Below are 17,711 nucleotides of genomic sequence, written 5' to 3' on the forward strand. Positions count from 1 at the left end.
TGAAAAAAAGGATCAGCCATGATTGAATGGCGGAGCAGACTCGCTGGGCCAGGTGGCCGAATGCTGCTCCTTTGACTTATGGTCTTATTTTGAGACATATATACAATATGTTGTTTAATAATAAATTTAATTTTCTCTTCTGAGAATGATACAACAATCTGATCAACATTAAATAAGAATTAATTGAAATTGAGTATATTTGCAAACAATACTCAAGGGCCTTGAAGTTGATAGAACGATAGAGTTGAACGATAGTTGGGCATTGAACAAAATGAGTGGTTACAGCTTGATGCAGCTTGCAATGGTCAGTGGGGTGGAAATCTTCAAATAGAAGTTGCTACTTTTCTCAGAGTTGACATGTAACTGTAACCCGTGCATGTACATTTAGCCTCGGAGCATGAAGGGAGCTATTTGCAAATGTGAGAGTTGTCACTGCATGATAGAAAGTTAGAATTATTAGAAGATTCTTTGTAGTCAGATAATGTGATGTCACATAATTTTTTTCATACAGTGGATGAGGAAGAGAAGAAATAAAACCAAAGGCCACATTTATATGAATAAATGTGGCAGGTCACTATTACCCAAGTTTCAACATTGATTAAACTTAAGTTTCAACTATCCGCACACCAGTTTTAAGCTTATTTTAGTTGCATATCGTTCACCATTGTTCAATGTCATTTTCTTTGATAAATATGATTCAGAGGATTCACATTTTAAGGTGTCAAGTTTCAGTAACTGATATACTGTTGTTTCAAGATCAGGCTCCTGAATCAGCATGGATAACTTTACTCTCTCAACACTGAACAGATCACTGTACACAATTTATGGGTTCACTTTCGAGGACTCTACAACTCATGTCCTCAGTATTTATTTATTTGGAGATTCAGCAGAGAACAGACTCTTTCAGCCCAATGAGCAACATCGCACAGTAACCCACCTATTTAACCCAGCCTAATTCCAGCATAGTCTTCACTGACACAAGAAGATGCATTTTGCTGTATGTTTCGATATCTCAGGGGCTCAGTGTCTATGTCCTGAGTCTCTCTCCAGGGATCCCTTCGCTGGAGGGGAATTGAGAGCATTCCATTCATACTTCTGACTCCTGCATTGAAGACGCTGGAATGGGTGTTGAGTTGAGACAGTGACACTGTCAAAAAACAAAAGGAAAGACATATAAATTAGAGAAGTGGGAAGCTTTTGAAAAAACAGCAGAAGGTAGAAAGAAAAACCATAAGGACAGAAAAGTTTAAATATGAATGAAAAATTGCCAATAATATAAAAGAGATGACAAAAAGAATTTCAGATATATGAAGAGTAAAAGAAAAGCAAGAATAGATATCAGATCACTGAGTAATGACACTGAGGAGGTAATAATGAGGGACAAAAAAATGGAGGACAAACCTAATTAGTATTTTGCATAATTTGTCACTGAGGAAGGCACAAGCTGTGTGATAAAAATTCAGCAAAGTCAGGAGGCAGAAGTGAGTGTAGTTGCGGTTATTAAGGTGAGGTGCTTGGGTAGCTGAGAGGTCTTAAGGTAGGTAAGTCCCCTGGATCAGATAGTCTACACACCAGGATTCTGAAAGAGGGAGCTGAAGAGATTGTGGAGGCATTAGTAGTGATTTTTCAAGAATAGCTAGATTCTGGAATGGTTTTGTAGGTATGAACAATTGGAAATGTCACTCGACTCTTTAAGAAGAGGTAGGTAAATGAAAGGGAATTGTAGAGCAGTTAGCCTGACTTCAGTGGTTGGGAAGATGTTGGAGTCCATTATGAAGGATGAGGTTTTGGGGTGCTTGGAGGAGCACGATGGTTTCCATTTGGGGAAATCTTGCCTAACAAGTCTCTTGACAATTTCTGAGGACATATCAGGTGTGATAGATAAAGGAGAGTGAGTACATGTTGCTTAATTACATTTTTAGAAGGCATTTGACAAGGTGCCACACACGAGGCTGCCAAATGAGTTAAGAAGCCACATTAATACTTTAAAGAATCTTGCAGGGATCGAAGATTGTCTGACTGACAGGAGACAAAGAGTGTGAACAAAGGGCCCCTTTCTGTTTGCCTGTCAGTGACTCGTGGTGTGCTGCAGTGGTCTGTGTTGGGACGGCTTCTTTTCATGTTTTATGTCAATGGTTTGGTATTGATGACTTTGTGGCCAAGTTTGGGGACAATAAAGTCAGAGTTCAGTTTGTTGCTCATTATTCCTGTTTACTGTTTCTGTTCTGTAGACTTGCTAAGTATGCCTGTAGAAAAAGAATCTCAGGGCTGCATGTGGTGACCTGTCTGTACTCTGATAATACTTTTTTACTTTGAATTTGACTTTGAGTGAGGGTGATCTCAATAAATCCTGAACAATATTGAAAGTCTAAGATAGAGTGGATTTGGGGAGGATGTTTTGCTGTAGAGGGTGGTGTCCAGGACCAGAGGGCACAGTCTCAGAGCACAACAATGTCAATTCATTCCATTTATTTAGCAATAGAGTGCAGATTAAACCTTTCCTACCCCTTGAGTCACAATTGCCCAGCAACCCTTGTCAAAACCAATTAACACTAACCTAATCACAGAGCAATTTACAACAACCAATTAACCTACCTGGTACACCTCTGGACTGTGGGAGAAAATGGAAGCACCCATGGAAATCCCATGCATTCCATGAGGAGGACATGCATTACAACAGATATGAGGTGAAAATTCTTTAGCAGTGTGGGGGGGGGGTGAATCTCTGTAATTTGTTACATCAGACGGCTGTTGAGGCCAAGTCATTGGGCATGTTTAAAGCAGAGCTTGATAATTTGTTGATTAGAAAGGGAATCAAAGGTTTTGGGAAAAGGCAGATGTTTTGGATTGAGAGGGATAATAAACCAGTCATGATGTAATGGCAGAGAAGACTGGATGGGCCGAATGTCCTAATTCTGCTCTGATGTCTTATGGTCCCATTGTCTTATGGCTATCATTAACTTTAGAATTTTTTTTTTGTTTTTATTGGTAATTTATTTTTTTACTGAAGCTCAAATAAATAAATACTTTGTGGAGATTTTGAATATATATATGATTATATGATATATATGTACAATGTCTGAAGTACATCTTATGGAAATGTTTGTTTGATGAACTTTAGAATTTCTTGAGTACAGAAATGCCAGTCGTAGGCGAGAGACAGGCTGGTGTTCAGCTTGATGCTCTGCAAGGCTGACTTACCTCTGTGACTAACTGAGGCTGTGACCTGCAATTAACGGGCTTCTGAATCGGCTGCAGCGATGAGTGGCTTTGTGTCTGTGACTCACTTTTGTGAATTTCAGTTCTGAATGTAAATTGCTTCTTTTTATGGTTTGCTTCAGTGTATTTCTGCACATTGGGAGTTTGACTGTTTTTTCATGTATTCTATGCGGTTTCATTGCTTTTTGGATCTCGGTAAGGGGACAAATCTTAAGGCTGTACATAATATACATAACTAGATAATAAATGTACTTTCAACTTTGATCTTTGAAATTGACTGTTTGTGATTTCATAAGAAGTCACACCAATGCAATGGAATAGAATTCAGAATTTAACCATTCAAAAGTATGTTCCAGTTTAGAGAGGATGCTGCAGAGTCAGAGTTACAGATTATGGAAACAGGAGATTCAGCCCAAGTCCACAGTGTCTTTCTGAGCTTCTCCCATTTCCCTGCATTTGGTCCACATCCTTCAGAAGCTTTCCTGTACATGAACTTGCCCAAGTGTATGTGTACCCACCTGAAGCACTTTCTCTGGTGGCCTTTTCCACAATCACACTGCTCTGTGTGGAAAACACTCCCCGTCCAGTCCTTCTAAAACAGGAGAGTTCAATGTTATCAGCCATTCTTTTGGCCACTTTCTTAGTTCAAAGTTCAAAGTAAATTTATTATCAAAGTCTGTAAACCAGAAACAACCTAGAGATTCATCTTTTTGCAGATAAACACAATAGAATGCATGGCAAAACACACACAAGTGACAGCTTTAAATAAAACAACTCTTTTATAATTATTGTGTTTGTTACCTTTTGTAGTATTTTGTGCTATATCAGACCAGAGTAACAACAATTTCATTCTCCTTTACACTATTGCACAGGAAATAACATTAAACAACAAAGAATCTTGAATCGGCTTGTGTAAATTTGATTTTACCTGAACATTTTCCTCAGTTCCAGGGCTTTACAGGCAGAAGATAAGGTAAGGTGAGTGGTGGAAAGAGCGATCACAATCGATTGTCATTATGCACCAATGTATCGTTCACACACAAAGTATTTGGGCCACATGCAGGATTGTCAATGCACATCGTTAGTGAATACAAATGGGCAAAATGAGCAGTATGCAGGAATGATTTTCACAGGAAACCCATCCCAAGGATATTTTCAATAATCATAAAAAGTGAATCATTACCCAGAGCTAAAATATTGTTATGATATCCTATTCCACCAGCTGGTCTGACTGTGCTGCATGCAGTCACTACCCTCGCTGTAAAAAAAAACTTGTTTCACAAATGGCATTTAAACTTTTTCCTTATCACCTTCTAACTATGGTCACGATTATTTGATATTTCAAACCTGGAAAAAAAATTCTGACTATCTATGACTTCAATAATTTTATAAACTTCTATCATGTCCCTCCTCAGCCTGTAACTCTCCAGTGAAGAAAACCAAGATTGTCCAACTATTGCTTATACACTCCAGTTCCGGGAACATTTATTTATTCATTCATAGTCTATCTGTCTATCGATCTATCTGTTTGTTTATTTATTGAGATAAGGGGTGGAATAGGCCTTCCCCTTCCGGCCCTGCGCGGAGCTTCCCCAAATTTAACTCTGGACACTGGACAATTCTTAATGACCAATTAACCGACCAACTGGTACTTTAGACAGTGGGATGAAAAGGGAGCACTGAGAGAAAACCCTTGCAGGCATGGGGTGAATGTACAAACTCTTTACAGACAGTGGCAGGAATTGAACCCGGGTTGCTGGGACTGTAAAGCATCATGGTAACCAGTACGCTTCCATGTTGCCTTAGTGACATCCTGGTGAGCCTCCTTACCCTCTCCAAAACCTTAACATCCTTCCCATAGCATTGCAACCAGAAATACATATTACATTCCTAATGTGACCTAAGTTTCATGAAGCTACAAAATGCCTTGTCAGCTTCAGGCTCCAACATCTAGAATGAAGGCAATTGTGCTGAATGCTTTCATTACCTGTGTTGCTACTTTCAGGGAGCAATGGACTTTTACCCCAAGAACATTAATTCTAAAGGAATCCAGCTATTAAATTCCAGATGATGTCAAACTTCCCTAATGCATGAGAAGCATTTGAGGGCTCTGGACCTGTACTTGTGGGAGTTTAGAAGAATGAGGAAGAATCTCATGGAAAGCTATTGAGCATTGAAAAGCCCAGTGGATGTGGGGAGGATGTGGGACTCCTTATTTAAGAAAGGATGTGTTGATTTTGGAGAGGGTTCAGAGAAGATTCATGAGAATGATTCCGGGAATGAGAAGATTAACACATGAGGAATGCTTGACTGCTCTTGGACTACTGCTTGGAGTTTAGAAGAATAAGGGAACATTCCGAATGTTGAAAGGCATGGACAGAGTGGATGTGGCAAAGTTGTTTCCCGTGGTGGGGGAGTCAAATACGAGAGGGCATGATTTGGGGATTGAAGGGCGCCCAATCAGAACAGAGATGCGAAGAATTTTTTTTTATTCAGAGGGTGGAGAAACTGTGGAATTTGTTGCCATGGGCGGTGGTGGCAGCCAAGTCATTGGGTGTACTTAAGGCAGAGTTTGATAAGTATCTGAGTAGCCAGGGCATCAAAGGTTATGGTGAGAAGGCAGGGGAGTGGGACTAAATGGGAGAATGGATCAGCTCATGATAAAGTGTTGGAGCAGACTCGATGTGCCTAATGGCTGATTTCTGCTCCTTTGTCTTATGGTCTTATGTTTCCAACAAAACAACTATCTAGGACTAGAGGGCACAGATTAGAAAAGAAGGATGTGCCTTTAAAAGACAGTTAACTAGGAATTTCTTTAGCCAGAAGCTGGTGAATGTGTAATTCATTGCCACAGGCAACTGTGGAAGCCAAATCATTGGGTATATTTAAAGTGGAGTTTGAAAGGTTATTGATTAGTAAGGGTGTCAGAGGATACAGAGAGAAGGCAGGGGAATAGACAGAGGGATAATCCATCAGCCATGATAGGATGGTGGAGCAGACTCAATGGGCTGAATGGCCTAATTCTGATCCAATGTCTTATGGTCTATGGACCTTCTGGTTCTCCAGCCCCACATGATTCCTTGTCAGCTTCATATAGATATTGAAACTAACTTTCTGCTCCAGGTCACTGAAACAATCACAATTATACACTCTCCCTAAAGTCACCATTCATTTTACATGCGCCTGACAATTTCCTGCTTTCACATGAAGCCATTCAAAGTCAAGCCCTTAGGTGCCACTTTAGACTGTCTCTTTACCGCTGAGAGAGAATGACTGACACAGTGTCATCACTGCTGTTCTGATCTGGAGTCCTGCTGTGTTCTGGGATAATGGCAGACACGGCAGTTCAGGCAGCTGCGAGGATTCAGAGACTCAGAGAGGTCGATGAGCTGCTCAGATTCCAAACTGGTCGGTCCTGGTTGAGATACAGAATTGCTGAAATCTTCAGTGTTTTTGAATTTCAGATATTCACTGATTCTTTTCCACAGAACCCGTATCTGTTCCTTTGCTTCTATTTTCACCAACAACAAGTGGCTTAAGTTGTGTGGACTCCATGTCTGTGTCCTGCGAGTCTGTCCATGGATCCCTTCCCATTCAGTACTCATGGTATGAAAAGACACCATCTGGGGATTCAATGATCTGACACCAACAAACTGGATCTACATTGTCAATCCTTAAAATACAAAAATCATTTGTATTACAGTATTGCAAAGCCTCAAAAGCTAAGGGAGAAAAGTTCTATGAAGTGGTCAATGTATCCATCTCCAGACAGTGTCAGTATCTGCAGAAATGTGATTGAAGTCAACAGCACAGTAAATGATGCTGGGTTTGATTCTTTATGATGGTCGATGGAGTACAACTCAATGACTGATGAGTGCTGGATATTGTGTTGTTGGAACTTCACTCAGGAGCATGGAGTGTATGTTGTCACCACCTTTCAGAGAATGAAAAGCCTTTCGGCACAGCAGTTGAAACATGAATCACTCACCACAGCGTCTCCTGCCACTGATCTGCTCTCACTGGCTAGGTGTATCATCTGGTAATATTTCTGGCTGTTAGTTAAGATAGTCTTCTAAGGTAATCCACTTCAAAGTTCAAAGTAAATTTGTTATCAAGTTACATACATGTCACCACAAACTACCCTGAGTTCCATTTTCTTGCAGGCATTTACAGTAGATACAAATAAATAAAACAGAATCAATGAAAAACTCCACACAATCAAAAGTGTATAAACAACCAATGTTGCAAAGAAGACAAATTGTGCAAATAAAAGAACAAATTATTAATTAGCAAAAAAAATATTGAGAACATAAGATTTAGACTACTTGAAAATGAGTCTATTGGTTGCAGAATCATTTTCATGTTGAAATGAGTGAAGTTATCCACAGTGGTTCAGGAGCCTGATGGTTGAAGTGTAATAACTAATTCTGAACCTGCTGGTATGAGACCTCCTTCCCAATGGCAGCAATGAGAGGAAGGCATAGCCTTGATGGTGGCAGTCGTTGATGATAGATGCTGCTTTCTCATGGCAGTGATCCTTGTAGACTTTCATCCATACTTCTCTGCCTGAATTTATAAACAATTATCTGTTCTGTATTTGATAGAAAATGGGCTGAGTCATAAAATCAAAGCAGTTGTACCTTGATAAAAAGTAAAGAATCACATGGGTTGTCTGTGTCCTGAAAACCCACTTATCTTTCCCTTGTAGATGGAATAGTCAGATGTGACTCAAAAAATTGTGTATTCTCGTTCACTAAGCAAAAGTGTAGAAAGATTGAACTCAAATGAATTTTATGATGAGCAGTTTCAAGCACAGAAAATTTATCGGATAGGGCTGGGTTAAGTTCAAAGTTCAAAAAACATTTATTCTCAAAGTATGTATACCATATACAACCTTGAAATTTATGTCTTTACAAGCAGCCACAGAACAAAGAAACCACAACAGAACCTATTGAAAAAAGATTGTCAAACACCCAAAGTGCAGAGAAAAAGAAAACAAATCATCAAATAGTAAGAGTATGCAAATAAAATTCATGCAAGTGAGTCCACAGACATGACGCCATTCAGAGCTGATCTAGGACCCGTTAGTAATGGGTCACAGCCTCAGTTCAGCACAGAGATGAGTAATCCTTGAGGAGCAGTTAGCCTCACATCAGCCCATCCCTCTTGTCCAGTCCTGTCACCCTGATCTTTTCAATCTCGCCTGCTGCTGAATTCAGCCAAACAACAGATCGTTCCTTGCTCTCGGACCCAGTCTTTGCCTCTTCAATACACTGTCATGCCTGGGTCCTGCCGCCCCGATTCGGCTCATACTCGACCTTTCCATTCTGGACCAAAGCTTAAATCGGTCAGACTTTGACTCATTCCTTGCTCTTGGGCCACCGATATTGTGTGCAGATTTGGTCCGGTGAAACATTTTCTTGTTATGGAAGGAGGCGAGCAAAGGATCAGCAGACTGATTTCTGGAAATCATTGGGTTTATTGCAAGGCAGAAAGTAGGTACTCACCAATAATAGAGGAATATTATAATATGATAATAGAATATAATAATAGGTGATGGAAAATTGATGTGATTGAAAACCAAAAAATCTCCCGCTTTGAGTGTTGTGTTTGATCGTCTAAAAGCTTCTGAGGGGATCTCTGTAATGCATGAAATATTCCCTGAGGGATGGATGGAGTTCATTTTAAAAGAGATGTTTCACAGGCTGCAGGGTCTGGAACGGGGACAATTCCAGGAGAATATTGATTATCATTTTGTTCTTGTACATAAGTATATTTCACTGTGCAGTTTGAACAGATGTTTCAAAAATGAAAAGCTTTATTCAAATCTCTGAGTGCTCACTGGAGGGGTAGAAACTCCCCACCAGCAGGAGAATCAGAGAAACTATATGCAGAGTAAATTGTTGCCAGGATTTTATGACAGCTTCTGAGAATGAGGTATCTGTCACTAGTGCAAACGCTAAGTGCCGGACATAAAGCTTACATACACATTCTTCCAGTTACTACGTGGGTTCCTCCAGGTGCTCGGGTTTCCTCCCCTGCTCCAAAAACACAAGTGTTAGCATTAGTAATGTGTAGGCAAACTACTTTGACACTGGAAACATGGAACATTTGCAGGCTGGTCCCAGAACAAAGCAAGAAACTGAATTTTACTTTCTTTCAGCAGGGCCGATTCATTTCTGTGAAAATACTGTGAATGGAACGACGACAAGTGCACAAAACAAAGAATCTACACATAAAATGTAAAGTATAAGGTTCTCTCTACATGTGGTTTCAAACAGACCTGTTTGGGAGAGAAATTTGTTTCACTTTAACTGTGATAAACATGCTTGACATGATTAACCAATGAAATCATGTATTGGAAACTTAATATTCCTGATTTTCTTGTCCAGGTGTCAAAGATAATTTTCTTACACTAAATATTTAATAATTAAAGTATAGCAGTTGAAGCTCATGTTCTGAGTTATAAAGTCATGGTTATATATTAGAACAAGATCCTCAGCCTAACTCGTCCAAGCCAAACAAGAGTCTAGAAACAAAGAAAACCATGGAAACTGTTTAAAGAAGAGGTTTGGGTACATGGTCAGCAATGCTGACTGTCAGAGAAGAAACCACCAATCAATCCTACTGTGCAGCAGTTCCGATGAAATGTTTGTAAAGGAGCATTGTAGGATTCCCGAATAATCTGAACAGTAGTTACTCTCTAACCAACATCACTATCATTGGTCATGATCACATTTCTATTTGTGAGACCTTGGAGTGAGCAGATTGGCTGTTGTAATTTGCCACACTGTCAACAGTGTCTAATGTTCATTTTCTGAGCTGCAGACATCCTGAGCTCATGAAAAATGCTGTGTAAATGTCAGACTTTACAAATGGCCAAAAATAAGTGATGAACCAGGACTGACCCTTTCCTATTCTTTACCACAGACCCACTGTGCTCAGTGTTGTTGGAATTCTGCTTGTGCTGCTTGTCGTTTGTCTACTTTGCTACCTGAAGAGAAAAAACAAGGGTAGGTTTCTTTCTTTCTTTAATTATTTCATAATGAATATGATAGATAGCTGCTGAACTTTAAGGAACTTGATTTGGCTGCAGTCAACAAAAAGCCAGGATTAGAGTGCCAATGTTTTGGTTTACAACACATGAATGAATGGTGTTGCTTCTACGGTAACCTGGTGACTCCATTATTCCCGAAACATCAGACGATGGATTTTGACCTCAAATGTGGAGTGGTAGAGGACCAAGAGGTTGGGTAGAAGAAAGATTTTTATGGTCTCACCTGTTCTAATCAATTTTGGGGAATTAGCTCTTCTGATTGAAAGTGCATTCAATAAGCTGTTCCTCAGAACAGTCTTCAATTAAATGCAATCACTTGGACAATGTATGTGTAAAATCATCCTCCCGTGTAATTCTCAAAAAAAAAGGCGCCTCTTTTACCAATCTACCACTGACTGCAGATCACTGGAGAAAATTGTCTGCTCTCATCGTACAAAGTTGCTGTAGATTAAGTCAGAGGTCTGCTTTATTGAGATGATCCTGAGATGGGCACCACGGTAGCATAGAAGTTAGCGCAATACGATTATTTCTCAGGGCTTTTTGAAGTTCCGAGTTCGATTCCAATGCTGTTCTGTAGGGAGTGTCTGTGTTTTCCCCATTGACACTTTGGGGATGGTATTTGGTTATTGTAAATTGTTCATGTTTAGGTTAAAGTGAGTCAGGTTTGTCAGGATTAATGTGTCAACGTGGCTCGAAGGACTGGAAGAGCCCACTCACAATGTATCGCTAAATAAATAAATAATGGTTGGTCCCTTAAATAGACTTTATAAACCATTGAAGAGAACAGTGAGTACATTGATCTTCTGTGTGTTATTATCAGATGGAGAAATGGAGTTGATCACTGGAAAATAAAGCCCCTGCAGCCTCCAACTCATCGGCTGATGGAATATATCTCCTTGGCTGAAAATTATAACAACTAATAATTCATCTGAGCCCTGTGATGTATTTCCTGGCCTCTCTGTCTCTCCAACTGACCAGATAATTACTTGCAGTGTAGTGTTATCCCCCAGGTGCTGTTTGTTACAAAGATCTGAACAAAAGGAGTGCATTCTTTTCCAAAGGGAAATTCCCTAAGTGATCAATACCTGAGATATTGGCAGAAAAGTGCTGGGAATGCTCAGCATGTCAGACGGCAGCTGTGGAGAGAGGAACAGCTGATCCTTCAAGACAACGACCTTACATCAGAACTGGAAAATTTGAGCAATAACAAGTCTTGAGGTGCAGAGGAAGTATGGAAGGAAGCACAAAAGAGCACGATTCTGATAGAGTACAAAATAGAATAAAGTACATCAGAAAAGATGATGTGTGAGGCAAAAGGTGGGTGGTAATATAATTAATGAAGATTTAAAGATGGGCAGGCTTTGAAATTTGATATCTGCATCGGTGACATTATCCTCATCAGTAACAGAGTGTACTGCTCTTGATTTTCCTTGACACTTCTCTTTATATAGTTAGCTACTAATCATTTAAAAAAACGGGACAGGCTTTGTGAAATAAAATCTGTTCACAATTCAGCTTCCACTATTCTGCCCTCACTCAAGAGCTTTTCCCGTTTTCTGAAGATATGCATATAGGTATACTCTACTCCAGGTGTAGTTGTAGTTTTAAGGCAGTTTTATTGTTCACCAACACTTTACAGTAAACCAGGAGCTCGGTAAAAAGACAGTGCTTCGAAGTGTTCTCACGAGAGATGGATCCAAATATTGATTAAAATCCCTTCAACTCATTAGTGTTTCTGACAAATGAATGAATAAATAAACACGTGACTCTAAAATGGCTGACTTGATGTCGAAAGTCAACTGCTTAGAAACACTGTAGTAAGGAATGAACAACAGCTGTAAACCTACAAATAAGCCGTGATATCTAGTGGCTAGAAAAAAAATAGCAAACCAAGTCAAGAGGGGCCTAACATCCACCAATAGTCAAAGGCCATCAAAACCGTTCACTCAGGATAGGACATTTGGATTCTGTATGAAATCGCTGATCACTGTGTTGAATTCAAAAGGGTTTTTTGTGGTAAGTAGGAAAGTAGGAAAATGAAATGATTTTTATTTTGGGAAATTTCTTCCTTCTGTCTGAGGGACAATCTGCCACTGTGGCCTGGAGAGATCAGTGAGATGTTCATGGGACAGTGTGAATATTGTCAGGTAATCTGCTCCATCATATTGTGGAGGAGAAATATTCTCTAAAAAACATGCAGAGACAATGTAGACAATGCTCGGTAGATCAGACAGAATTTTTAGCAATAGAAAACAATTAAAATGGCAAATCTAAAACCCTTATGACAATGCTCATATATGGAAAGGATTAGATTTCAGTTGCCCAGAGAAGGACGGGGGGGGGGGGGGGGTGGGGGGGCGGGGGAGGGGATGGGTAATACAATATGATCCTTTCTGAATATTGTGTAGTAACCAGAGCAGAGGTTTGCTCTGTGTGGAGAATCATTATTGTGCTGCAGCCTGGTTTCCTGTGGTTCTGAGATTCAGTATGGTGGCCATGGTTGCATAACAGTTCACACAAAGCTATTACAGCTCAGGGCGTTCCGGAGTGTGCAGTTCAATTAGAGTTCCGTTCTGAAAGGAGTCTCTGTATGTCCTCCCTGTGGGATGCATGGATACACTCCGGGCCCTCCAGTTTCCTCCCACAGTCCAAAGGCATACCAGGTAGGTTAATTGATCAATGGAAATTGTGTCATGATTACGTTAGGGTTAATCTGGTTTGTCAGAGGTTGCTGGGGAAGACTGAAAGTGCCTACTCTGTGCAGTATCACTAAATAAACAAATAAATAAATCTTTGTCTGTTCCAGACATAAAATTGTTTGCAATAATGTTGTATTTTCCAGAATCCAAGCACAACGCATATCACGGAGGAAAGAAGAATGAAACCCAGGTATGGACATGAAGTGTAATTTGTCTGAATAATTCAGAATGTTTAAAATTGGATCACATGGGAGTTCACACATCATTCATCCCCACTAGGCCATTCCAGCATCATTTTACAGAAACCTCTCTAAACACTCCTCTCATTGAATCCCATCAGCATACCCTTATAGTTATTTGTCCCCTTCTCTTCTGTTTATCCAGCTTTTCTGTAAGTGTATCTGTAATATTTTATGTGATTCTTTTCCAAAATCTTTATTATCATTGCTGAATGGTGAAGAGTGAAGAATGGTGAAGAGTCCTTTCTCTACTGTTAGACATGAAGCGTTTAATTGTGTAAATCTCTCTTTGGGTTCAATGTCTTTGCTGTTTACATTTTGTATTTTCCCTCTGAGTCTCAAACTCTGATGTGAAATCAGAAAAAATAGGGCAGGTCTATTCAGAATAATAAATTGTGGATTACACGGTAGTGTAGCAGTTAGCGTAACTCTATTGCAGTGACAGCGACCTGGGTTCACTTCTGCTCCTGTCTGAAAGAGTTTGTATGTTCTCCCTGTGACCGTGTGGATCTCCTCTGGGTGTTCTGGTTTCCTCTGACATTGCAAAGATGTTACTATGTTAATTTGGTCACATGGGTTTAATTGGGTGATGCAGGCTAGTTGGGCCAGAATGGCCTGTTTCCATGCTGTATCTCTAAATAAGTAAATATCTGTTCTGTGCTGACCTCACTCACCCACTTTCTCACTCAACCTCTCAATCCTGACACCAGTATGAATAGTCTAATGTCTCTTCGGTCTGTTATGAACAATCTTTGTTAGTGATATTTTCCACAGATTTCAACTAGCATGTTATATATTATTACCTTCTTAATTAATATCTGAATTGATGTAACTTGTTCTTAATTGATTAAGATCAATATAGTCAAAGAGCTTCAATATTTTTCTCAATTTTATCAGTTAACTTTCACTGTCCCAAATATAACTAAATGGTGGAGATTGTTAAACAACTGTAATAATATTGTAATTTGCCCAAATAATTTCCACGTTCCTTTTTAAGCTCTTCTCTCGCTGAACTTCTATGAAACACCTCGGACCAGTTTATTGTGTTGGTGCTGTGAAGCAACATGCTGTTGTTGTACATTTAGTCGCGGGTCCTCACTAAGGATCACAGCCACTGACTCTAAAGCTGTTATTAAATATTCAGGAAATTTAATTTCTGCAAGCTGATTAAAACAATCAGGGTTTATATAAAGGGTGAAAACTGAGAGTGATCTGGTAGTTGTCTGCAAGAATATCAATTTGTTTTACAGAATAAAGAAGGTGCTCTATGTGAACACAATGAGATACTAACATAAGATAGATAATTAAAAATCTCCAGGAACTTAAAACCTTAAGACCATATAGTATAAGAGCTGAATTGGGCCATTTGGCACATTAAGATTGCCCCACCCTTCAATCATAGCTGTTTTATTTCCCCCTCATACAATTTTCCTACTGTCTCCCCGTAACCTTTCACATCCTCAACTTTCATATTCATCAGTCATAAAATAGAACTTGGAATTTTTTTTCAGGAAATGGCCACGATGGAAGAAAATGTCACTTATGCAGATCTACACCATGTTCAAAACAATGAGGGAGCTGCCCAGTTGGCTAACAATGAAAATGGAATTGTGTATGCAAAAGTGGAATATACAGGGAAGACTGGAGCATTACACTCTGTTACTGAAGTGGACAACGTCAACTACGCAGATATCAAATTCGAATATCAACCTGCAAAGCCCAAACAGAAAGTTTTCTCTCCTGGTACTCCACGGGACTTAGAATAAGCTTGATAAAGTAATTATGTGGATCAATGAAGGCAGAAGAGTTATGCTTGGTTGCCATTTTACACTTGTACACCTGCTTGTTAATAAAAATGCCTAGTCAGCCAATCATGTGGCAGCAACTCGATACATAACAGCAGGTATATCGGCTGATTAATAACTGTCACATTCCTGTCAGATTGAACCAGTCTCACCATTGTCCACTACTGGACCTCAGTTTATTTTCTAATCCTTTGGGTTCTTCCAGAATTCAGGAATGATGAACAATCTTCATTCTAAAGATCATTTATTTTAAAGTACAAACAAACATACAAATACTATGCAAACTAAATAAAGAACTAAGAAGTAAGGGAACAGTAACAAATGTGAAGACAAAAAGATGGCACATCTGAAAAATATATTACTTTTAAAGGTATGATTAGGAAAGTTCCTTCCATGGAAATAGATTAGTTAATGGGCTACATAATTAAAACAATTACATCACATGGGTAATGGGCTAATATTTTGCCAATGAAAAAAGAGGAAGGTGATAAATGATTAGTTTAACTGCAATTACACTTTCTGCCAGTGAGTGGGGACAAACCAGCACATACTGTGAAAAATGAATCTGTTGAAAAGGAAAAATCTTATAAAAAGTATTGTTTTAAAAAAGCACTAGTTTGCAACACCTTCGACCTCTCTCATTAACAAGCATTTGCAAGCACAGAACTGACACCCTCTGGATTTTATTTGTTCATCGCTGATGTCACATTTCTTCTTAATTCATCTAAACAAAACTGAACCTCTTAATCACATGTTTTTATGCATTGAATTCCTGCCATATGATTGGCTGATTAGTTACTTGCATTTATGAGCTGAGGTGTACCTAATAAAGTGGTCACTGAGTATCACTCTTCTGCCTTAATCAATCCACATAATTACTTTGTCAAGCTTTGTTCTGAGCTGCTTCTTCCACACACCCCACGTTCCAGATTCCCTTCATCAGCAAGTATGACCTATTGGCAATGAGGGCCTGACTCTAGGTCATCTCTGTTACACCACTGGCGTTTGGGGCAACAATGGAGGTCCTCCATCACTGGTGGTGTTCGGTGCCTCCTTCATCATGTCAGCAGCTTCATCTCAGTTTTCACAACTGTTAGTCATGCAAATCCTGCGTAGAGACTCTGGAATACCATTGCACTCAGGTGTAGAATGATTTTTCATTGCTGTTTCCACAACAGTGTTGTTTCACTTGAACTGAACCCCAAAACTGGAGGACCTGTGAACCATTCTTAGGCTGGGCTCTACCCTTTGAGCTGTTTGGCAAGATGACCAGACCAAGAACCAAAACATAATGCTTGAATCCAGCCAACATATTTCTCTGGGTCACTTACGCACACAAGCCTCCAAACCTTGACAAGGATTTGATCCCCTTGGAGGCTTGATCATCTGTACAAATGTCAAAATGCTCTTGTCCCTCAGGGTACAATAACCACCCTGACACCCCACTCCCACCAGCTCCTCCTCAATCATAACTCCTTTCAGGTAGTTAAGTATTAACAGAGTGTTTATCATGTTCCTGTTATACAGAGCTCTTGTAAGACTGCATCTGGACCATTTTCTACAGGTCTGGTTCTTCCCACCTGAGGAAGGGTACACTTACATTGGACTGAGTACAGCCAAAGTTTTCTGAGAAAGATTCATGGGATTTTTAGGAGGCACAGAAGCCTGAAGACACACACTCAATGTTCCAGAAAAAGCTTAAACCCCTCCACCAGCAGATTGCTGAATGGACAGTGAACCAATGAACATATTCCTCTCTTTCTGCATCACTGATTTAATTTAATTTTCCATATATGTACTTAGGGTAATTTACAATTTTTTATTAAAATTTAGGTGAATGATGTTTGCCGACTGGTTGTCCCCATGTAAGTAATCAGATTGAGTTAAACTGCTGTAGGATCCATTATTATTATTAATTAATTTTTTTCTCAGATCAAAGTCGTAAGACCTGAGGTACAGGACTAGCCAAACACACTCATTTCTCAGTTGCTAGGAACTTTCAGACTATTCTAGTGGTGTTTAGCATTGTGGCTTTCTTAAGACTTACATAGATATAGGTGATCTAATTGTTTAATGCTATTGCGTAGTGCTTTTGGGATGATACCAGTTGTAGATATTACTATCGGGACAATGTATACCACGTTAATGTTCCAAAGTTGTGCAATTTCCTCTTTCAATTCAGCATAGTTCTGGCATTTCTCACTTATTGATTTATGAAAGTTATGTGTGTTTGGAATGGCTGTATCTATGAAGTAAGATGATTTTGCTTGTTTATCTTGTATTATTCTATCCAGATGGTTATTATGGATTAATGTGTCTGCAATAACAGATGGGCCATAATATAATTTGTGGGATTCTAACTCTAAAATTGTATCAGGCTTGTAATTATTGTAAGATATGGTGTCCTCCTTATCTATGTCTCCCATAATTTGATGCACTTCTATAAGGTCACTCCTCATTTTCCTGCATTCTGAGGAATAATGATCTAACCTGGACAACCTATCCCGATAACTCAATGTCCTTTAATCCTTTAACACTCGGTGCCCTGACAGATGAAGAATAGTGTGCTGGACATTTGTTTCAGCACCTCTGTCACTGTTTTCGATGAAATATGCACTTGTATTTCTCAGTCACAATGTTGCATTACGCACCCAAGCACCATGTCATTCATAGTATAAGTCCGATCGTGGTT

The 17,711-nt window shown here is 39.4% G+C and overlaps 1 protein-coding gene across 1 annotated transcript in view; it reads left to right on the forward strand.

Annotated features, from left to right (window-relative positions):
• The window catches only part of LOC132380889 (uncharacterized), a 127,173-nt gene extending 109,805 nt beyond the window's left edge, over positions 1-17,368 (forward strand). Inside the window, 4 exon segments of the mRNA XM_059949806.1 lie at positions 9,383-9,461; positions 10,150-10,232; positions 13,119-13,165; positions 14,726-17,368. Of these exon segments, the coding sequence (XP_059805789.1) occupies positions 9,383-9,461; positions 10,150-10,232; positions 13,119-13,165; positions 14,726-14,980 (464 nt within the window). The 3' untranslated portion in view covers positions 14,981-17,368.
• Positions 17,369-17,711: the final 343 nt, after the last annotated feature.

This window comes from Hypanus sabinus, chromosome 25 (genome assembly GCF_030144855.1).
Source record: "Hypanus sabinus isolate sHypSab1 chromosome 25, sHypSab1.hap1, whole genome shotgun sequence".
Lineage (NCBI taxonomy): Eukaryota > Metazoa > Chordata > Chondrichthyes > Myliobatiformes > Dasyatidae > Hypanus > Hypanus sabinus.